This window comes from Sus scrofa, chromosome 13, assembly GCF_000003025.6.
Source record: "Sus scrofa isolate TJ Tabasco breed Duroc chromosome 13, Sscrofa11.1, whole genome shotgun sequence".
Classification (NCBI taxonomy): domain Eukaryota; kingdom Metazoa; phylum Chordata; class Mammalia; order Artiodactyla; family Suidae; genus Sus; species Sus scrofa.
In genome coordinates this window covers 67,472,120-67,496,074 of record NC_010455.5, presented here as the reverse complement: position 1 = coordinate 67,496,074, position 23,955 = coordinate 67,472,120, and the positions used below count along the sequence as shown (strand labels likewise).

The window sequence follows — 23,955 nt, the reverse complement described above, 5'->3', positions numbered from 1 at the left end:
CCCTAACTTTCTTATATATGCCAGGGTGTCCAATCCCTCTTCTGGGCCAAGATCTCCTTTGTAAATTAAATGCTCCATTAACTTTTTTGCCAGAAGAATTTAACATCAGGATCCCACCAGAGAACACTCTGAGCCTATATATGGCACTCAAGGATGCCCCAGAAAAGGAGGCAGAGCTCTTTCCGACAGAGATCTACAAAAAGCCCTGAATCCAGCCACACTGCTCCTGATTGATGCTGCCCAATCCCCAGAGCAGAATGGCCTGCACATCATGGAGCTGGCGTGCTCTAGCGGACCAGACTTGATGGACCAGCCCTTGGCTGAGCTGGATGTGGAACTGCTCACCAGTGGAGGCAGCTTCATGGACCAAAGTGTGCTTATCCAACTGAGGTAACTGGACATCCTTTCTGACCTGGAGACCGAGTCCTCCTTAAAACATGGAGAGAAGAAGGGTCTAAGCACCAGCTGACAGCAAGGTGGACAGGACCACACATGGTATTACCACGCACTCATCTGTCAGGTTAGTTGGAATAAAGCCACGGGTTCATCACACTCAGGTCAAAGTAGCCCCACTGACATCAGAAAATGACCCAACAGCTAAGAAGCCTGGAGAGCAATAAGGTTGTGAACCCATAGAAGATGTAAGGTGGCTCTTTAAAAAGGATAAGCCATTGTGGTTAGAATTTCCTTGTAGAAAGAATTCATCAAGTTTAAATGGTTGTAGATAAAACGAATTGTGTTAATATTCCGGGCCCAAGACTGATCAGTTCCATCTCATGATCACCCCACTGCCCATCACAGCCCCCTTCCCCACAAGATTGTGGAATGGACATTGACAGTGGGGAGTTGTAAGCAAGTGACCATTAGTGGCCCTGCTCAGCCACTGGTCAGCATTGCACTGAGCCCTCCCCCAAACAAGTGATTGTTAGTGAGTGACCGGTGGCTGCTTCCCCTTCCCTTTCTCAGTATAAAAGGAGCCTGAATTCGGACTGAGGCAGGACAGTTTTTTGAGGCACTAGTCTGCCATCTTCTCAGTCTGCTGGCTTTCTGATTAGTCATTATTCCTTGTCCCAACAACTCATCTTTGAATTTCTTGGCCTGTCATACAGCAAGGAGAGTGAACTTGGGTTCAGTATCAGTAGTCCACTGGCCAAGCAGTTTGCCAGAAAGAAATGTAAATCATAGCATTCCTGTAATTTTTCACATATACTGTCCAGCACAATCAAATATAGCCAAGTAGATGCAAGGAATTAAGGGAATTTAAATAACAATGGGATATGTGATAATATTGGGAATTGCTTTTTATTTGTTTTTATAAGTAGAAATAGTAAAGATACATACTAAAAATAGGCATTTTATGAGTGAAATGCTATGCCTTGGAACTACTTTAAAATAAGTCATTGGGGGGAAAAAGTCAGTGGCAGAGGAAAAAAACGTGGACAGAAGTACAGATAAATGATGACTAGCTATGTGTTGGTAATTGTTGAAGCTGGATGGTGCATAAAAGGGAATTCATATATATATATACAAATATATATACACACAGATTATACATGTGTGTATGTTATTTTCTTTCATATATATGTTTGTTCTGCAATAAAAAGGTTTTATTTAAAAAAACAGATATATGAGGCTATAATACATAATAAAAGTCAATAAAAACAGTAGGAACGGACTCAGGAAATTTCATTAAGGGCATATCTGATAAGGACTTAAAAGAAAAACATGATTAAATGTTTTCAAAGAATGAAGAGAACCAAAATCACAATTTCAGCAAAGAAGAAAAAAATGTATAAAATAAGATCAGATGGAAATTCTAGAAAGGAAACATACAATAATGAAATTTAAAACTCAATTGGGAATTCTCTGGTGGCTCAGTAGGTTAAGGATCTGGCATTGTCACTGTGGCTTAGTTCATTGCCGTGGCCTAGGTTCAATCCCTGGCCCAGGAACTTCTGCATGCCACAGCTGTGGCCGAAATAAATAAGCAAAATAAAACTCAATAAATGGTTTAACAAATAGACAAAAAAGAAAAAGAAGGAGTTCTCATTGCAGCTCAGTGGGTTAAGAACCCAACTAGTATCCATGAGGATACGGGTTTGATTCCTGGCAATGGATTAAAGATCTGTTGTTGCCGCAAGCTGCGGTGTAGCCTAGCAGTTGCAGCTCCAATTTGACCCCTGGCCAGGAAACTTCAAAACATCGCAGGTGTGGCCCTTAAAAAAAAAAAAAAAAAAAGGAAGAGGAGGAGGAGGAGGAAGAGGAAGAAGAAGAAAGAAGTAGTAAACTGGAAGATAAGCCAGAAAAAAATCACTGGACTGAAACAAGGAAAGACAAAATGATGGAAAATACAGAAAAGAGCACAGGCTAATTCTAACAGCAACTGGAGACTCAGAAGGAAAGAATCAAGAAAGGGGCAGAAGCAATGCTTTAGAAGATAATGGCTGAAAATTTTCCACAATGGGTAAAAAAAACGCAGCAAGCCATGGATTCAAGAAGCACTAGAAAGCACAATCAGAATAAATACAGAAATAGGTGTAGAATAATAAAGACAGAATTAGGTATATATTTCCAACTTCTGAAAACCAAAGACAATGAGAAAATCATAAAAGCAACTGAGGGTAGAGGAAAGGGAGAAAAACAAATTATATCAAAAGAGCAGCAATGAGATAAACACCTTACTTCTCAACGAAGATGAAGGCAGCCAGGGACAATAGGACTATAGTCTCAACTTGCTCAAGGAAAATTACCAGCAATCCAGAATTCTGTACACAGCAAAAATATCTTTCAAACATAAAGATAAAACAAAGACACTTTCAGACAAAGAAAAAACTGAAATATCTTTGCCACTAGCATTTCTAAAGGAATAATAAAGGGTATTCTTCAGGGAGAAGGAAAATGCCCTTGAATGGAGGCCCAAGGATATAGAAAGAGATAAAAAGCAACAAAAAAGAAAATATCAGCAAAATGAAATGACTGTCAATTATATAACAATAATATCTCTTGGGGTTGAAAATACATACAGAATTTCAAAAAAAGAGTGTGCAGATTCTCCTGGTGGCCTGCCGAACGTCCATTCTCACTTCTATTTCATCACAGTTTTGTCAGAGAGGCAATGTGTCCACCCAAAGAACTACATTTCTCCGCCTTCCTTGCAGTTAACAGTGCAAGGTCATGTGCATTAAGACTTTTAGAATCAATGGGTAAGTTCTCCAGGAGAGCTCTTTAAAAGGGGGCAGCTGCAGCGGAGCACAACTTTCATCCTTTGGTTAATTCTTCTCTAACACAGAAGCAGCACTGAAGGCAGAGCAGTCGTCTTGTGACCACGAGGTGACAAACATAAAGAAGAAAGCTAAAGTCGCTGAGTGAAAGAAAAGGAACTAGAGTCCCTGACGACATGTGGGAGCCCTTGTACCAGCCCTGAACTGTCTGCCTCTGAGCTTTTTGCTGCAAGAGAAAAATAAAGCCCCACTCATTTGGCTAAGCCGATGAAGATGGATCTCTGTTACATACAGCCAAATGCAATTTCTACCCGATGTGATTCAGGTACTGCCTTACAAATGCTCAGGGCTAAGGAGATCAGGGCTTAACAGAATAAAGCATGAAGGTCCTTAAGGCCTCTACCAAAATTTTCATCCTTCCTTATCACTGATTACCAATTAACTATGGGATAGTCCAATTCCAGAAGGATGCAGAGATACAGCCCTAAAGATTATATGACAAGTTTTCTAGGCCAAGGAATCAGAGCAGGCTTTTAAAAATCTTGGTTTTTTTTGAGGCTGGGAAGAGAAAAATGATTCTCAGAAGAGTCAGACTGAGAAAAGGCCAAGGGAGACACGAAAGCTTTCTTTGTTTAAACACCCACCTCTAACCAGCAAACTTACCCTTCCGGATGCTGCAAAACAGAAACCATCAATTCCACTGCCAGGGCTCCTGCAATCATGGCCAGTCCTGGACGACTCACAGTGCACTGCTGGTCCAAGGTCCGGTCTCTGGTGGACTACAGAGAAACAGTCACTGTTGTGCACTCATAGCTCCATCCTACCCAGCTCTAGCCATCTAAAGCATGACTCTCTCCACGATAAAGCTCCACCACAGAGCCAGTCGCTCTGTTGGCAAAGACCGGTCGGCCTCACATAATATCATTTCTTGCAAGTACCAAGAAAAATGAAGTATACAAGTTAGGTGACTAAATGCAGTCATACACTAAAAATGACTAGCATTTATAAACAAATGAAAGATTAGGGGCCTAGCTGCCCCAAACAGGAGTTGCACAATGCGTGTTTTTAAGTGACTCAACTCTACTGTGCTTGTTAGCTGGGAGTCAGAGACACAGACAGGAGTAACATTTGAACAGAAAAAATGATCCCGCCCCGCTGTTCTGACTGCGCTAGAGCCTCAGAGCGCATGTGGGGCAGGAGGAACGATGAGCCATCCTGCGGCCCTCTGTCCCTACGTGCCGCCCACACCGTGTGCATCTCATCACCCCTGGGCTTAAGGACAAGAACTTATGCTACCACGCGGCTCCAAACACAAGCCTTCATTAGTTCAACACAAGAAGTTCTTACCTGTCAACTCCAGGCAAATCTAAGGGGTTGTTAGGGATCATTTTAACTCTGAAAATTGTGCCTTATGAACAGATGTGACTTAACTGCAACTGACCCTTGGTCCCTCATGTTGGTAATCAGGAAACAACAGGGCCAGCTGGATATTATAACCCATGATGGAGCTAAAGCCACCCTTCTTCACACAGGCAGATATTTATCTTTTTTTTTTTTTTCTTAAAAATACTGGGAAGACACAAAAGCCAGTCACCCAAAAGTGGTATGAATTGCTCAGGAACAAGTTTTAAAAGAAGGGGAAAATGGAAGGGAGGGATGAACACCTCTGCTTTGTTTTACTAGAAACACCTGCCTGTTCTGACACAAGGCCACTCCTACTGACTGACCCTGCTTGCGAGGCAGTATTAAGACCATAGAACCTTACACTGGAACAGTGTGGGGCTTGCTCTTCACAGCACCTTCACATTCGACCTTGTACTGAGAGCAGTCAGTGAAAGTACCCCTCCCTTCCTTACTGGGGTTAGCAGGTAAGATACAAGATACTGGGTTAAATCTGAATTTTAAAAACTTTTTTTTTTTTTTAGCACAAACATGTCTTGAATATTGCATGAGACGTAGTTATACTAAAATATTTTTCACTATTTACTGAAATTCAAAGTTAGCCATGAATCCCGTATTTTGACTTGCTAAATCCGACAACTTTATGGTCCTCAGGTCCACTGTGCAGAAGCAAAGGGAGCCAAGAGATTGATTCTGAATGACACTGTGAGCCAGTGTCCAAACCTAGACTAAAGGCTGGGCCTTCAGACTCCCATTTAACACCCTCTTCACTAAGATATGCACAGCAGACAGTGCTGAGTGCTGCAGGGACCCATCTAGCCTGCAGTTTCCTTGCCAAGTTTTCCATAAAAATAGTTGTCACTGGGTTTACACTGGAGAACAAGGAACAGCTGTATTGGTTGATGATGACAATCAAGGCTCACAGAAGGACAATGCCACCCTGCAAACAGGAGAATTTTTCCCTTTGTTAAAAGGTAATACACAGTTAAAAAGGCAAGTATTGGGTCTCTCCACCCTAGTGGGCAAGACAGTTGTAAGAAATATCTGGAACCTCAAAGAAGTCCACTTACATCTCCTGGGGCCACGACATCATTGCAGAAATAGCAGCCAAGTTTGTAGCCAGGGATGTTGGCAAAAAGTGATGAGCCCAGGAGGTCAGCAGATGTCACAGGGTTGCTGGGACACAGGTCCCCAGCTCCCTGCTGCTTAGGTTTCTTCAGGCCATGTCTCATGACAACAAACGTGTCAAATCCCAACGCAGCATTGATGACCAGCTGTGAGTGTCAAAAAATAAAAGACTAGAGTTAACACTTTATGTTTTTGGTTGTGACCACAGTACACAGAAGTTCTCAGGCCAGGGATCAAACGTGCGCCACAGCAGTGACCCAAGCCATGGCATGACAGCTCCAGATCCTCAACCTGCTGAGCCACCAAGGAACACTGATAGACACTTACATATGTTAAGCCATGGCTAACTTCATATTTGGTCCCTTTAAAAATAGATTTATAAGTGTTTGGATATGAGTGTCATCAAATTCTAGAAGCTACTGTTGGTAAAAGCAGAGTCTCCTTCTAGTGTAAAGTATCTTAAAAGGTTGTTACGAAAAGTGAACTCATGTTGGATGATGGTGTGTGAGGCAGAGACAGTCTGCAGTGGAAGCCCTCTGGCACACCTCTTCTCCGGAGGGGGCGGGCTGGGGACACTCCCCCTTCTAGGGTGATGGTGAACCAAGTCCCAGACAGGGATGGGAACTGCAGGACCCACGCCCTACCTTTCTCTTGCTGGCAGCAATGACAGCAGGCAGCCACCGACTCTCCCTGGTGTCCATCAACAGGAACACGACGTCATGGCTTTCGATGAGCTGCTCCAGCTGCTCCACATCCCTGCGGGCCTGCTCCAGGGTGATGCTGGAGGAGTTGACAGGGTGTCCCGGCATGGGGATGCTCATGTTGAACCCTCTGGCATTCTGGGGAAACAGCAGAGGGAGGGACACCTGAAGCACACACGTGGCCACAAGGACACACATCACCTACAACTTACAGCTCTCTGGGCACGACCATGCTGCCCCATCTTTGCTGCCTGTGCCCTCCCCCTTCTTCACCTCTGCACCTAGACTACCCTGTCCTGCTACCCCAGGGGTCCCGAGGACGGAGCAGCAGAGACATGTGGATGCTGGTTTCAAAGTGGCCGTGGTGCACTTGCCATGTGAGGAAAGGCAGACACTGGAGAAAACTGTTTCTTTGGCTTTTTCCTACAATCTGAGGCCAAGAAACATCCTCAGAAGGCTCTCTGCCTGCTCCAGTTCCTCCATCCAGCCAGGCTGTCTGTCCCCACCTGTTCCCAAACTGCCCTCCCCTCCACTTCCTTCGTGTAGAACACCTGCAAATGGGTGGGATGTGAGGACAAAATTAATTTGATTTAATAAACTCACATAAGATTAGAATGCCTAAGAGTCTTGTGTTAATCTTAGGGTATATGCCTTAACAACAACAACAACAACAAAGAGCCTCAAACCCCCAAAAACTCTACGTGCTAACATTAACCAGCAAACTGACTTAGGAGGGTGCAGATATTTGTCTGGGGGCAGGATTGGGGGAGAGGGAGAGGGCAGAGCATGGTACCAAAGGGAAGCTTCATTTCCCGCCAAAAGTAGACACTGCCCAGCAACCTGGATTTTCTTCAAGTGCGGGGACTCAGGGCTTTTCCTGGGGTTAGAATAGCTCTGCAATTTACCATTTGTCCCCTGTTGGCTCCATTAGTGTCCTGGCAGATGAACCGTAGCCACATATGAGTGCCAATGAAGCCAGGGACATTAACTTTCCACAGAAAAGAAAGTGTTCTAGAACCACAAACTGCCTCCTAAATCCCCTGCATAGCAGTGGCCACAGGACAGTGTGTGAAAACATCAGCTTTTTTCAGTCATTTGCCAAAACCTCTCACCTACTAGAAAAATAGCTCAGGGGCAGATTAAGGAGGTCCTTTTACAAAGGAAAATCTATTTTATAGATTGTAGCTATTTTCTTCAACTTTAAACCTATTATCTGGAATTCAAGAAAGGGACAATAGTAACAACAGCGAAATTTCAAAAAGAATGAAGGGAAAAAAAACTGCAAGCAAATCAGGAAAGGACATCAGGCAGAAAGGACTTCAGAAAGAAGAAAGGTTCAAAACAAGTCCATTTAAACAATGACAACACCACAAAGACAACTCAGGACCTCATTCATTCATTCATTCATTAAGTACTGTGCACCGGCCACTACCAAATCCTGTAATAAACAGGGCAAAAGCAATAACCACTGTAATATTAAGAAGAAGAATACCTTACTGTCTTATCACAACTGACAAATGTTTTAAATGATGGTTGCTCGATCCAAAAAGCTATTACTGGGGTATTTTAATGATACTAAGATTAAAGCATAACTACTCAATACCAATTCTGACCTTTTGAATAATTCAGATCCTCACCCACATCTACTTGGCTAAGCTAAATGAATCTCGGCTTGCTAAAACTCCAGCCAGCAAGCGGACAGAGGACTGAATCTTAGCCTACCATTTAGACTGTTAAATCTGAGGCGGAACTCAGCAAGTTTCAACACAGTAGTTTTCAATCTTGGCTGCACATCAGAACCACCTAGAGGCTTTTAAAAATGCCTAATTCCCAGGCTTTGCCCCAGACCGTCTAAACTGGAATCTCTGAGAATGTTCCCAGATATCAATATTTTCCAAACTCTTCTGATTCAAATGTATAGCCAGAGCAGGTATAATTTACAGCAAGGGAAGGTCACAGATCTCACATGTACAGTTCAATGTGTTCTGACAAACTGCAGATTATCCACTACATGCACCTCTCAAGGTGTAGACCGTTACCCCAGAACACATTCTCGTACCCCTTCCCAATCAACCCCCACTATTTCCTACCCCCAGATATGAGAGTTCTGGTTGCTCCCCACCTTGACAACACTTAGCATTGTCAGTCTTTTAAATTTTAGCCATTTTAGTGGGTGTGTAGTGATATGGCTCTAATTTATACTCCCTGATCACTGCTGATGTTGAACATGACATGTGTTCACTGGCCACTGACAGACCCTTCACTATGAAGCAGTGTCAGTCCAAGTTTTTGCTCCCTTTAAGAAAAATGGTCTGTCTGCTTTCTTACTATTGAATGGCAGGAGCTGCATATATATTCTGGATACAAGCTGTTTGCCGAACCTAAGTATGGTGACTGGTTTCAGCTTTGGCCAGCCTTTTCCCTCTCTTACCAGAGAAGCAGAAATTTCAAATTTTGATGAAGCCTAATTTATCTGTTTTTTTTTCACTCATGATCACAATTTCCAGGGTCCTAAGAACCCATCACAAGATCACCAGGCTGCTTTCTCCTAGAAGCGTTCTAGTCTTAGCCCTTAGGTTTAGTTCTACAGTCTTACTGGAGTGTTACCAACAGGCCCAGAGAAGTCAGTGGGCAGTTGGGACTCCAATGCCTCCCAGGCTCTAGAAGCTTTGGAATCTCCATCCTGCTTACAGGATGCAGGTGCTTTCTCCCAGGATTACAGAGTCCTGCCCCAAGGAGGTGCAACTTGACATTCGGTCAAAGCCTTAAGGTGCTGCCGAGATGGGTTTCTGGAACTCCTTCTCTGCGTAGTTCCCACAATACTCTGTCCTACAAGTTCCAGCCACCTGAGCTGCTCTGAACTCTGATCTCTTCCTCAGCTCCTCAAAACCAACACCATCTCCTTGGGCTCCCCAGGGCTGTGACATGGTTAAAAAGTGTCTCCATGTGATAACTTGAGACAAATATTCTTTCCCTTCTGCCTGAGACCACAGCCTTCACTGCCTACCATTCACTGTCTGCAGAGGCATTCTGTTGCATTTACCCAGATGCACAATTGTGAGGTACATCATGGTAGGAGTCTAGTCCAGCATCAGTTACTCATCAGGGTTGGATGCAGATGTCCAGGGCTGGATTTGAAAACCTCCAATATGGCTCTATCAACTTATAATTTATTGCCTTACCTTTGAGGAGAAAATAGTGACCTCAAATAGTTATTTATTAAAGGTCAGGTTTTGTTTTTTTTTTTCCTATTCAAGTAATTCAACCCAGGATTAGGCATGGTATATGTAGCAGACTAGCCTTCTGTCCATGGCCTAGTAAGGGAGGTGATGAATAAATATTTGTTGAATGAAAAAAGGGAAAAAAACTACACTAAATTGAACATACAAAGAAAATCATGTAAGCCTGGCTAACTAACAAGTGAAGCAGTTTCACAAGTACTTTTCACAGATTTGATGACATACTTAGATGGGTTCTGTGTTATCTATCACTGCTTATAAGGCAGGAAGGATACAAGTATAAGAGACCTGACTCCTGGGGGTAAGGACTGAAAAATCTAATAGGGAAAAAGGAGTAACATGACATAAATCCTGAGGAAAAGGTTTGACCCTGCTGGGCTGATGTTTTCAAGAAAAGCTAAACTTGATCTCTAATGCCAGCATGATCTGGACCTTGCTTACGCTCTAGTTCCACATCTGTCTTCCTCTATGCTTCAGCAGCCCGGGCTTCTTTCAGGCCATGGAAGCCCCATGCTGCTTCCTACCTCAGGCGTCTGCACAGACAGTTCTGCCTGTCTTGGTCCAGCTAACTGCCACCCATGCTTCAGTACTTTGCTTCTTCAAGGGAGTCTGGTTGAGGTCAGGCCTACCTATTAAACATGTTCACGGCATCTGAGCGTTTCCTTTGTGCACTTATTATAATTGTAACTGTTTGTAAAATTAGTTGTTATTGACTGTGTCCCCCACTAGACTCATGAGGGTGAGGGGACTTTTGGTCTGCCTTGTTCCCCAGCACACAGTAGGCCTTAAATAAACATGCAAGGAATGAATAAGTAATAGAATAAATGAGCAAATAAATAGGAGGAGTTGCACTGGGTCATAGACCATGGCTAGGATTTGGGCAAGCAAAAGTATCAGGCAACAAATAAATGGCAGAGCTCGGATTCAAGACCAGGTCTGTCCGGGCCCCAAGGGGAGTTCATAATACTATCTGGAATAGGCTGGATTATTTTTCCTAATGATGCACTGCCTCCCTCTGAAAGAACTACACATCCATGGCCTTTGCCACAAGACTTTGCAGGACCGCGCATTAGGGAGGTAGGGCATAATGACCAGGTCACCCTACTGACTAAGGGGGGCCCTGTGACTTGCTCTGGCAGTGGAGACAGCGGGCCTTGCACAGGGCCATTACCAAGCCGAGACTTTAAGAGGTACAGGAATGGTAAATCTCATCCATCCCTTTACTCTTCCACCTTCTACCATGAAAAGATTAGGACCAGGTGGCTGGTGCTCCCTGAGCCTAGATTTTGAGCTGATGATATATAGAGTAGACCAGAACCTGACTGGAAGCTTGGGTCCAGCCCAGCCCAGGAGCCAAGCCACAGCGAACCTCCAGACCTGTGAGCATGAAACGAATGTGCATGACCATGAGCCACCTGGATACTGGGAATGTGTGATGTGCAATGTTGTCACAGCAGAAACCTAACATGGCTCCTCAATGAGGGGGTGCAGCTTATCCTTATTTCTTTTGGCATCCAGAACCTGGCTGGGAACACAGTGGGTGCTCAATCATCACTGCTGAATTAAACCAAATCAATGACGTTCCTCTGGGACACTGGTGACAGGGACCAAACAGTCAAAGTTGCTATAAAGCAAAGACTGTTAAAATGAGTGAATCTAATGCTGAGTGACTAGACAGAGAAACTTCGAGAAAGCAGGCTTTTTTTAGCCAGGGCTGAGAGCCTCCTGTGGCACTTTAAGCACAAGCAGATGCTTGGGAGACACCTAACCTCACCTCTGTCACATAAATTGATTAAGCATGCAAGATGCAGAATCTTTTTTGCTAGATGACTTCAATAACACTGGCAAGATTCTGAATCAAATGAGCTGAACGACTTGCCTCTTATTACCTGGTGTTTTTCAAGTAAACTATGAAAACCAAAAACAAGCAGCTAGAGTGAAAAGCTAACATTTAGCCAGATCTTTCTTCTGCAGACCTACATGCAATTTTATTTCATAAACCTGTACCAACCATCAAATATTCTGGTGATGAAGGAAAATAATATCCTGCATCTGAGCCACCATAAATCCCTTTGGAACATGGAAGTATCTAAAAATAAGCATACCCCAAATTCTTCAACTTAAACTCAGATGATACGTTGCAAGTTATAAAGCAATTTTTCATGGATTCTTTGTTTTATTTTCACAATAATACAAGAGACTTTGGTTTCATTCTTTTAATTCCCATCTCTGAGATGAGAAAACAGAGGTTCAGCCACATGAGAGCCTGGCAGTAAGTGACAGGGGTCTGACTCTCTGTCACCAAAACCACAGGCCTCATTCCCCAAGACTTAAACACTGAAAGACCCAGGACAAAACCTCCGATGTTCCCAAACAGCATCAACGTACCACTCCGGGGAATATTTTCTGGAGGCGGTCTGCTGCTGCCAGGGCCTTGGGCTTACCACCCACCAGGCAATCTTCAAATTCATACAGCGGCTGCCTCACAGGGTTGGAATAGGAGATCTTGGCATTGTCCACAAATGTGATGTGTCTGACGCCCCAACCCTGCATGGAGAGAGGAGATCGTGATATGTTTCTGATGAACATTTCACAGGGTGTCTTTCTTGAAATCCCTAAAAGGGGTTTTGTTTTAGAGCAGCTTGGGAACCTCAAAATATAGGAAAGTCTAGAAACTGAACTGTGCAAATTCAGTCTTTGATAAACAGAGCGTCAACTTGCTTTAAAAGACAAAATAATTATGTACCCAGTGCCTGGCTTCCTACTGTAATGAGACTAAGAGATGTCATCATGGGTCTGACTAACAATTCATTATTTTTGACAGTGGCACCAGAGGAGGCTCTGGGGGTGAGTCCCATAAGGACTGCCCATGTTGCTGTCTTGAAAGGATTAGCAATGGCCGCCCATTGTCCTCCCTTTCCCTTAGTGAATAATGAAGCATAAGTAACAGCTCATCCTAAAATTCACTTAAAACCTGGATTAACTCCTCGTAAAAGTGACTTATAAGTTATTTCCAATTATATAACATCATAAAAGATTTTGTACTATTTCTCCAAGGGGATAATTCTACATTCTCAGAAATAGTTTTCTCATTTCATTCATTTCAATTTCAGCTCCTATGAAGTCTTACAGAACCACATGAATTTTAAGTTAGATAGGCTAAAATCTTTAGTTCAATTACTTTCACAGATACAGAAACTGAAGCCCAGAAAAAAATATGTGACTCATGTTAGGTCATAGATCTGGTTAATGATGCAGAAGAGATAAGACACCCAGACTGGCAATCAAATGAAGATGCTGACTTTCTTGGGGCTGAGGTGGGGGTGTGTATTTCAGTAAATCATAAACAAGCACAGCAATCAAAAAGAAGCCCTGTTAGACTGCCTACGAATCTAAGAGTCTGACCTCCGTCTTATTTCAATATTCTTCCATTTGAGACTTTGAAATTCAGTTAGCCTGATGGTTCCAGGAAGATAGGCAACAATCTAAGATTCATTGTCGGGGTTGAGAATGGACCAGAATCTATCCTTTCAAAAATATAGCTTGGATTGGCCATTAGTTCTGAAGCCCACTGCTGACTTCGGCCTACCCACCCGGTTTTATAAGTGACTCTTTCCAGCTCAGCAAACTGTCGCAGAGAAGGAGTAAAGGTATGGAAAATTCAGAAGTCACTTGTCCTTGGTTTGGGGGATATTTATTTAGGAAGTAATCCTGCATTCTTTAAGCAATGCTGAGTGGACAGCGAGAAGGCAGTCTGGGAACATGCTGGGCAGTGGGAAGAAAGCTAGAGAAACTACAAACATGCCAAAAGTTAGTCTCTGCAGGTGGACTTCACACGTAACTTTTGGTCTCCTGGAATGCTACAGAGTTTAAATGTCTAATTAGCAAAGATTAAAGAAAATTACAATACTCAGTGCCAATGAGGATAGGTGAGGAAAAAACTATTTTACTTGAGAATGTAAACTTGTGTAATTTTTCTGGAAAGCAATTTGGTGATATGTTTTTAGAAGATTTTAAAGGTTCATATCTTTGACCTACTTCCAGCAATCCATCTTAGGAATTACTCTGACATACAAAAATGTAATCACAAAGGTGTTCTCTGTAATATAATTTATGGTATAAAAAACTGGAAGTAATGTCAATGTCTAAAATTAGGGGACTAAATAAATCATGTTTTATCATACAGGAAGTCATATTCTACAGCCATTAAAAAAAGCTTTTTAGGTTTCCTTTTTAACAACATGAGAAAGTATTTACAGTGTTAACTGATAAAAGCAAGGGGCATTTTTATATGTAAGATTTTAGGAGTTCCCATCGTGGCTCAGTGGTTAATGCACCCAACTAGTATCCATGAGAATGAGGGTTTGATCCCTGGCCTCGCTCAGTGAGTTAAGGCTCTAGTGTTGCCGTGGGTGTGGTGTAGGTTGTAGACACGGCTTGGATCTGGTGTTGCTGTGACTGTGGTGTAGGCTGGAGGCTACAGCTCTGATTGGGGCCTTAGCCAGGGAACCTCCATATTCCATGGGTGTGGCCCTAAAAAACACAAAAGACCCCCCCCGCAAAAAAATATTTTAAAATATACATTAAACAAGTCCTTCTTTTCCTGCTTTATAAATTTTACACTGTACAAATTTTCTATAAGGGGTCTATACTGACTTTATAATTCTAAAAATGTTAAGAAAACCTAAGCACCTAATTCTGGAAGTTACGAAAAGAATAAAAGAAATTTCACAAAAAAGAGGAAGAAATTAAGTAGATATTAAATGAATCTGGAAGGAAAATAAAACAGTAACAAAAATTATAGAATAAATAAATGATTTAGTTCTCTGAAAAGACTGAGAAAATAGACAAGCCTCTAGCGTGTCTGAATAAGAACTAAAAAGAGAAAATATAAATATGCAATGTTAGGAATAAGAAGAGATTAAAAAGAAGATAAAGACAAGATTTAAAAGATGGTGGAGTTCCCGTTGTGGCTCAGTGGTCACAAACCTGACTAGTATCCATGAAGATGTGGGTTTGATCCCTGGCCCCACTCAGTGGATTAAGGATCTGGTGTTGCTCTGAACTGCAGTGTAGGTCGCAGATGTGACTTGGATCTGGCATTGCTGTGGCTGTGGCGAAGGCCCGCAGCTGCAGCTCCAATTTGACCCCTAGCTTGGGAACGTCCATATGTTGCAGGAGAGGCCCTATTAAAAAAAAAAAAAAAAAGATTTAAAAGGTGCTAAGAGAGTACACATATATTTTATATCAATTAATTTTCAAATTTAGATGAAATGGATGATTTTCTAGGAAAACATGACTAAACTGACTCAAAAGTGGTATAAAATCTTTAAAGGTCAATGAACATAGAAACATTTGTCAAAGTTCCCAAAGATTTCCTGCCCTTAACACCAACAAAATTCTAAAAGGCATGGAGCCCAGATGGGTTTCTAGATGAATTTTACCAAAACCATCAAGGAACTGTTAAGTCAGAAACATAAAAGTGTCCTGGAGTATATAAAGAGACAGAAAATTTTATTTTATTTTATTTATTTATTTATTTTGGTCTTTTTGCCTTTTCTAGGGCCGCTTCCCACGGCATATGGAGATTCCCAGGCTAGGGGTCAAATTGGAGCTATAGCTACTGGCCTAAGCCAGAGCCACAGCAACACGGGATCAGAGCTGCGTCTGCAACCTACACCACAGCTCACGGCAACACCGGATCCTCAACCCACTGAGCAAAGCCAGGGATCGAACCCGCAACTTCATGGTTCCTAGTCAGATTCGTTAACCACTGCGCCATGATGGGAACTCTGAAAATTTTATTTTATAAACATAGCATAACTCAGCTATAAGACATACAGTAACACTACAAAGAAAAAGAAAAGCATTACTATAAACCAACTTGAACTACAGATACAGATACAAAAAAATAGCAATAAAATATTACCAGTTAAATTCCACAGTATATTAGAAGAACAGCAGTTGTCGTCATGGCTTAGCAGTAAAGAACCCAACTAGTATCTGAGGATGTGGGTTTGATCCCTGATCTTTCTCAGTGGGTTAAGGAGCCACACTTGCTATGAGCTGTGGTGTAGGTTGCAGGCGTGGCTCAGATCCTATGTGGCTGTGGCTGTGGTGTAGGGTGGCAGTTATAGCTCCGATTTGACCCCTAGCCTGGGACCCTCCATATGCTGCAAGTGCTCCCTAAAAAGACAAAAGACAAAAAAAAAAAAAAAAAAAAGTAGAATATACCATAAACAAACAGAGGTTTTTCCAGGAATGCTCAACATTAGAATATTTTCATAATCTTGATAGATGTATTTGATAAAACTCAATGATCATTTCTGATATAATCTCATAGTTAACTAGAAAGAAAACTCCTCCTCAACTTATAAAAGAGAATTTAGCAGAAACCAACAGCACAAATCAAAATTAAAGGACAAAAATTAAAAGTTTCTCATTAAAATCAGTAACAAAAATGAGGATTCCAACTCTCACTGCCTTTCCTCAACACTACAACAGAGTCCTAGCCAATCCTATAAGACAAGGAAAAGAGATGTGAATGTTGGTGAGGAACACTTATCAACTTGCAAAATTCCAAAGAATCAAATAAAAAGCCATTATAACTAAGAGAGCTTAGAGAGATGGCCAGATAGAAGATGAGCATTCAAAACTCACTATAGTATATATCCCAGTAATAGTCAACTTGAAAATGTAGTGGGAGAAACATTATCTTTAAAAGAAAAAAAAATAAAAACAATTAAATATGTGAAAATAAGCTAAATGAGACATGTGGAGACCTACATAAAGAAAATGCTACTGAAGGACAAAGATGATCTACATAATTTAAGAGATAAATAACGCTTCTAGATGAATTAAGGCTTGATATTACAAAGAAGTCAATCCCTCTCAACTTATCAATAACCTAATTGTAATTTGAATTAAAGCTGTGAATAATAATACAGGATTGAACAAATGGAATGATGGAACGAAAAGAGAACCAAGGAGCTCCTCTGCGGCTCATCACGTTAAACACCTGGCATTGTCACTGCTGTGGCACAGGTTCAAGCCCTGCCCTGGGAACTTCCACACGCTGCAGGCATGGCCAAAAAAAAGAAAGAGAGAGAATCCAAAAAGAGACTTGGGGAGTTCTTGTCATAGCTCAGCAGAAACGAATCTGACTAGCATCCATGAGGACGTGGGTTTGATCCCTGGCCTCGCTCAGTGGGTTAAGGAACCGGCGTTGCCATGAGCTGTGGTGTAGGTTGCAGATGCAGCTCAGATCCCTCATTGCTGTGGCTGTGGTGTAGGCTGGCAGCTGTAGCTCCGATTCAACCCCTAGCCTGGGAATCTCCATATGCCGTGGGTACAACCCTAAAAAAAAGACAAAAAAAAAAGAGAGAGAGAGAGACTTGGGTACAAAAGGGGATTTAACATTTGCTAAAGATGGAAAAATGATAATTTGTATTACTGAGTGGATGCCATTAAAACAAATGACTACTGGAGTTTTCCTGTGGTGCAGAGGAAGTTATCTTGTGGATCAAGCAGAGCACTTGATCCAGTGTTGTCAGTGCAGTGGCTCAGGTCACTGCTGTGGTGCAAAGTTTGATCCCTGACCTGGGACTTTCCACATGCTATAGCCACAGCCACAACAAAAAACAACCAAATGACTATCCATTTTGTGGAAAAAAAGTTAAGATCTTTACCTCTCATCATAAAACAAAAATAAATTCCACATTGATAAAGACCTCAACAAAAAAACAAGAGTTCTGGAGTTCCTATCTTGGAGCAGAGGAAACAAATCCAACTACGAATCATGAGGTCGAGGGTTCAATCCCTGACCTCGCTCAGTGGGTTAAGGATCTGGCGTTGCTGTGGCCGGCAGCAACAGCTCTGATTAGACCCCTAGTCTAGGAACCTCCGTATGCCGCAGGTGTGGCCCTAAAAAGACAAAAAAAAAAAAAAAAAAAGAGAGTTCTATAAACCATAAAGGTAAAGACTGACATATTTAATAACAAATTATTTTTAAAAATTTAGAGGGCTAAAGATAACTTAAATCGAGAAAAATATGTGTGTCATATTACAGAAGAAAAAGGTTAATAGCCATTAAAAAAAGAACTCCAAGTTAATAAAAAGAACAGCCCAAAGGACATGAATAGAAGAAATAAAGTTCGCAAAAGAAATAAAATTTAAGATTAACCCTATTTAAAGAAATGCAAATAAAAAAGCTAAGCTCTGTTTTACATTGTTTCTAACATATTAATTCTACTTCTAGGGCTTTTCTCCTAAAGAAATAATCCCATGGACATATAAGAATAAGATATAAGAATGTTCATGTCAATAGCATCTACAAAAGAAAAATATGCTAAAATAGATTAAGTGGAGAACAAGTCATACAATAAAATACTACATATACATAATATGGAAATACATAGAAATAGAAGCACAGTTATTGTTCTATTGAGTTCAAAATAAAAACCTGCTATAGATAGTATGCTACGATCAAACTTTTGTGAGTACAGACAAGAAAATAAGAGCAAGGATGACAAACGTCTCGCTCTGTATCTGCATACGCCTACGAAAACTTCAGGGAAAGATGCTCTGTACTAACTATAACATCTGCTTAATTCTGGGAAGGAGGACTTGCGATGGGGAGGAGAGAGGTTCCATTTCTACTTTATAATAAAAGCATATATTCCTTTTATACTTAAAGAGACACTGAGAAAAGAAAAAAGAAAGGGAGAGACGAGAGAGGGAGAAAGAAGAGGGGGAATCTGGGAGATGGGAGGCACTCAGGGACCATCATCCCTTGGTGTCCCTGGGGGACTGGTTCCAGAAGCCCCAGGGGTACCAAAATCCAGATGCTCCAACCCCTTACATAAAATACAAGGCCATCCATACCCTTGGATGAGAAACCCACAGGTACAGCAGGTGGACTATGCAGTGAAATAAGAGGAGAAGCCATGGCTTCAGAGGTGCCATCCAGCCCCCACAAACTTACCATCAACGTCCTAGCTACGTTACAACCCAAGGTGCCGGCTCCAAGCAGCAGACACTTGACAGACACAACCTTGTCTAAGTCCAAAGTAGGGACCAATCTCCAACACATCAACTTGAGATTGAGGTCCACGGATGACTCAGCTAACCTAGAAATGAGAGAATTATTTATTTACTTAGCCCATCACTCTTTTATGCTCCAACTTGGCCTTTCTAGACGGAAAGTAGCTGCATGAGAAAATAAGAAACAAATACTAAGGAAATGAGAATCTAAAGAAAAGAGAATCAAAGGAAAAACATAGCAAAGGTGAGGGTAGGCAAGGAGGAGAAAGGTTATCACACAGAAAGCACACCATCATAATCCTCTCCAAGGGTAGTGGGTGGGACACAGACCTGATCCTGAGCTCTCAGCAGCCGAGCGAAGTAGGAAAGATGACTAGTTACATGAGTTACTGTGGCCAGGCTGCTTAAGAGGCTAGTTTTCCCTAATACCAAAAAAGAGAAACTTCTGTCCCCTCAATAAAAGGGGAGGTTCTTACATCATACTTTCAATATAATACTGGCTTCTGTGAAATATTTATCATGAACTTCAATGTAGGCTAATGGGACAAAAATAAAGGGTAATGAGTAAAGAGCTAAAAGGTGGTTTAGGGACACAAGTCTGAGTCTGAGCTTGAAGCGAGAACAAAATTTAGAAAGTCTAGAAAACAGAAGACCTGTGTGCCCCTCAGAATATCCATTCTGAATATTAATTCTCGCCACCAAAATTAGGTTAAGAGGCAGCAAAGGTGGAACACCACTCATCATCCTCAACATGAATGGCACCCAACTGAATGGGCAGAGCCCTTGGCCTGCCGGGACCTGGGGTGCATGCTGGTCACAAAAAGCCCCACTGGGGAGAACAGCCTCCCAACAATACCTCTTAGGGTCCATACATTCGCTGAGGTTCACCATCCGGGGCCCCATGCCGCCTTTCTGGTTCTTTTCCCATCCAACTGCTTTGGGACAATCTTAAGGGAAACAAAACAGTAAGTCTGGTGAAGGAGGGAAGAATGAAAAGTAAGTCAAAGCAGCAGGATGGCCCACACGCAGCTCACTTCTTTTTCAGGGAGGTTCACAGACCTGAATTTCATCTACCTGCCTCAGGTTCCTCCCCATGCTCCTTGGCCATGAGGAATCTTTTTTTTTTTTTTTTTTTTTTTTTTCTTTTCTAGGGCCGCACCCGAGGCATATGGAGGTTCCCAGGCGAGGGGTCTAATTGGAGCTGTAGCCGCCAGCCTTTGCCAGAGCAATGCGACCCATACCACAGCCCACAGTAACGCCAGATCCTCAACCCACTAAGCAAGGAAGGGATTGAACCCCAAACCTCATCGTTCCCAGTCAGATTTGTTAACCACTGAGCCATGACAGGAACTCCGGCCATGAGGAATCTTGAGAGACCATAAGAGTCGAGGTCTTCCCACAGAGGGGCTTCAGAAATAGCCCAGGACTCTGGCCTGAGCCACCTCACCTTGTGTAGTTACCAGAAGTTGCTCAAAAACAGATGCTATATCTGGAGAGGGTGGAACCCTGTGAAGCGCTCTCCATCTGAGGCGGACAAGCCAGTATGGCTACACACAGGCTCTGCCGAGTCCCATCAGGATTTAATTTCTATGTTTCAGCCCCTCCCACTTCTCATCCTTCCCAACTCCCCTGCCCCCAGCCTCTCAGTTTCCTTACCACTCAGACTTTCCTTATCCACTCAGACATTCCTCTTCCCTGACTTGGACCTTTTCCACTAACCTCTTTTTAACCTCTGCCATGGGAGCCTCTGTAACTCCAATTCCAGCTGGTCTCAAAATGTGCCTTAGGCAAAGCTCCGAGAGGAGAAGGATTCTGTGGCTAATAGGAAAGGAAATGCTTCTGTGCTCCCAGGCCCTCTATCCAACTCCCTACCCAACCTGGAGAGTCACATGGCACGTGAGGGAAATAAAGTCTGAGGAATCCGCAGGAAAGGAGCCACTGTATTGGATTTGGTTTTGAGTTTTTTCCAGATTTACCTGGCTCTTGGCGTCTTCCTAACCCAGTGACACCAATTAAAATCTCATAGGACAGGCATTCCCATTGTGGCTCAGAGGGTTAGGAACCAGGCATAGTGTCCATAAGGATGTGGATTCAATTCCTGGCCTTGCCCAGTGGGTTCAGGATCCAGTGTTGCTGTGGCTGTGGTGCAGGCCAGCAGCTGCAGCTGTGATTCAACCCCTAGCCTGGGAACTTATGCTGCAGGTGCGGCCCTAAAAAGAAATCTCATGGGACACATTCAGGGAAATGCTGCTCTATTCCACCACTGCCAAATCCTCTAAAAACCCTCAAGTGCTTTGCAGAATACTTCTGCTACCTCCTTACCTTAGTGGGCACCAGGCTTCCTTGGTGAAAATCTAGTCTTATAAACCCTACTAATGGGGGTCACCACTCTTACACTCACCACAACATGAGACCTCATTCACTCTCCCTTCCTCACTGAATCCTCAAAATTCAAATAAAGCTTCAGCTTCTTAGCAGGGAATTTACTCAGCCGACAACCTTTCCAGCATCATCTCCAATACCTACTTTAAGTAACAGTCTCTGAAGAAAACAGAAGCTCCTTGACTTAAGGTTAAGAGGAGCAGGACTATTGGGAGGAATTTTATGTTTGTCCTTAACTGTACACTGTTTTTCTGAGGACAGACTCATACTTGTACATGTCTATCAACACTTCTATTTTCCTTTTCTTGGGAACATATTAGCTTTCAACCTTTGTTTCTTAAAATAATACTGCTTGATATAATTATGGGACCTAGAGGTGTTGATTTTCTTTACACAACCTTTTATTTCTGGGATAGGATGACCAATGAGAAACCAGAGAGCCAATTACCTTCAAAAGCTACTTAGCTGGGGACATCCTTCACCCCAAGAAGCTGGAAACAAAGGTCACTTCCTTTTTTAACCTAGGTGCTCTGGTGTAGTGCTTTTTTGGTGTCATGAAAAATTAAAACTGAAATAATAGATTTGAGTTCTTAAAGAGGATAAGAACTCCAAAATTATTTTTCTGGAGAAAACAAAAAAGAATTCAGAACTGTTACTACTTATAATTTGTATGACTTCCTTACTTTTTTTTTTTTTTTTTTTTTTTTTTGGCTCACAGCATGTGGAAGTTCCCAGGCCAGGAACTTGCACAACAACATCAGTGACCAGAGCCATAGCAGTGACAACCTCAGATCCTTAATCCACTGGACCACAAGGGAACTCCATGATTTCTTCACTATTCTTACATTAAATTTAAAAATGGGTTCTCTAGGAGTTCACACTGTGATACAGTAGGTTAAGAACCTGACTGCAATGGCTTGTGTCACTGCGAAAGTGCAGGTTCGATCCCCGGCCTGGCGCAGTAGATTGAATGATCTGGTGTTGCCACAGCTGTGGCATAGTTCACAGCTGAGGCTCAGATTCAGTCCCTGGCCTGGGAACTTCCATATGCCATGGGTATAGCCATTTAAAAAAAAAAAAAAAAAAAAAAGGTTCACTAACACGTAGCACAGAACTTTGACAAGAACTTCAGAACCACAGTCTTGGAGACTATAATTAATAACTCTAGCCTAAGCTTTCTCCCGTTACAGATAAGAAATCATAAGACAAAAATAAAATGTCATTTCAAATTAAAACATCTCTGTACTCAAGATGCCATTGATATTTTAAGAAAATTAGGTGTACTTTAAACTTATTCATAACTTTTTAAAAATACTACATGTGACCATAATATTTAATCTATCACATCTGCTTCCATAAAATCTACATCCAATAGGACATACCCCAAATTAATGAGAAAAAATTTAGGGGAAAATTAGGTCCTGTTTTCCCATAGTTGGACAAACAGGAGAAGCACATTAAGGACAGGAATTAAAAGGAGGAGAGCTCCCTCTCTCCACAGCGTTTGCAGCCTCCTTCAGCCAGCTGCCTGAATCCTGGGATGAGCAAAGGAGAGGAGCTTGGCTACACCAAGGAAGATACAGGATATTCAAATTTCTTATAATATTGTAATTGCCACTATGGGATGTTTAGAAATACTGAAAGATACTACCATACTAATACCTTCAGTTTACATTTCAATATATAATAACTATAAAGTTTTATTTATTATAACATTTAATTTATGGCTCAGAAGGAAAACATTAATTTACATGTAAAAAACAGGAACATTCGCCTTGCTTAAATAATCCACACTCAGTATCAAGTGTAAAGCTGTACTGCCGGCACTGCTGCACTAAAACTCCTTTTTCACATGGAAATGCAGGGTGTCCTGGGCTTGCCAGGTTTGCCCAGCACCAGTGGTATGTATCATTGGGAGCTGGGAGTAATTCAGTGACTTTATCTTAAAAATGTAAAGAAAAGTGCCTTCCCCAAACAGTGGTTGGCAGGAGTAAGTGAGCAACGTGTGAGGTGGCTGGTGGCCTGCCCAGTGCAGGCCAGGCACCCATGACTGGTCAGTTCATGCTCACCTCACTCCCCTGGAGCTGCCCTCTAGTTTATCTTAATAAAACAAAGGTGTGGCACCTAAGTTAACTTCACTAACTTGGAAGCTATTTTAGAATGTGCCAGAAGAGGGTGCTAAACCAAATGCAAATTCCTAAACAAGGCAGAGAGGCCAAACATCTAAGGCTCTAAACTACCAAGTAAACAGCTTCCTCTTGCCTGACCAAGCAGGGTGTTCTCTAGATCTTTCTAAGAAGTCTGTTGAAGACATTCTTCAGTGCTGACAGAGAATCACTGATAAAGTGTCCTCAGAGCCAATCCTGAATCCTTTGGACTCTGGTCTCTGAAAATGACATCTCGAAAGAGATTTTAGGAGTTCCTGTTGTGGCTCAGTGGTAACAAACTTGACTAGTATCCATTAGGACGCGAGTTCGATCCCTGACCTCATTCAGTGGGTTGAGGATCCGGCGTTGCCATGATCTGTGGTGTAGGTGGCAGATGTATCTTGGCACTGGGGTTGTTGTGGCTCTGGCATAGGCTGGCAGTTAGAGCTCTGATTCGATCCCTAGCCTGAGAACTTCCATATGCCACAGGTGCAGCCCTAAGAAGCAAAAAAAAAAAAAGAGAGAGAGATTTTAAACTCCCCACTCCCATCCCCCTAAAACAAATAAATACATACTTTAAGGCACATGACCCATGCATTAAAGAAAGCAATGTGCCTTGGGACAATAAAGATGTTGTAAGGAGCAAATTAAACAACGATAGTATATAAAAGTAATTTGGAAAACATGTATGTCA

General features: G+C 42.2%; 1 protein-coding gene across 29 annotated transcripts in view; it reads right to left on the bottom strand.

The window, feature by feature from the left end:
* ATG7 (autophagy related 7) overlaps positions 1 to 23,955 on the bottom strand; it is a 397,386-nt gene that overhangs the window by 203,067 nt on the left and 170,364 nt on the right. For all 29 annotated transcript variants that reach the window (XR_001300297.2, XM_021068378.1, XM_021068379.1 and 26 more), the window contains 6 exon segments: positions 19,589 to 19,679; positions 18,674 to 18,818; positions 12,079 to 12,237; positions 6,395 to 6,589; positions 5,693 to 5,896; positions 3,885 to 4,000 (listed from right to left, as the gene is read on the bottom strand). Coding sequence is in view for 28 of the 29 variants with exons in the window: in XM_021068378.1 (XP_020924037.1) it covers positions 3,885 to 4,000; positions 5,693 to 5,896; positions 6,395 to 6,589; positions 12,079 to 12,237; positions 18,674 to 18,818; positions 19,589 to 19,679 (910 nt within the window). In the remaining variant the exon portion in view is untranslated.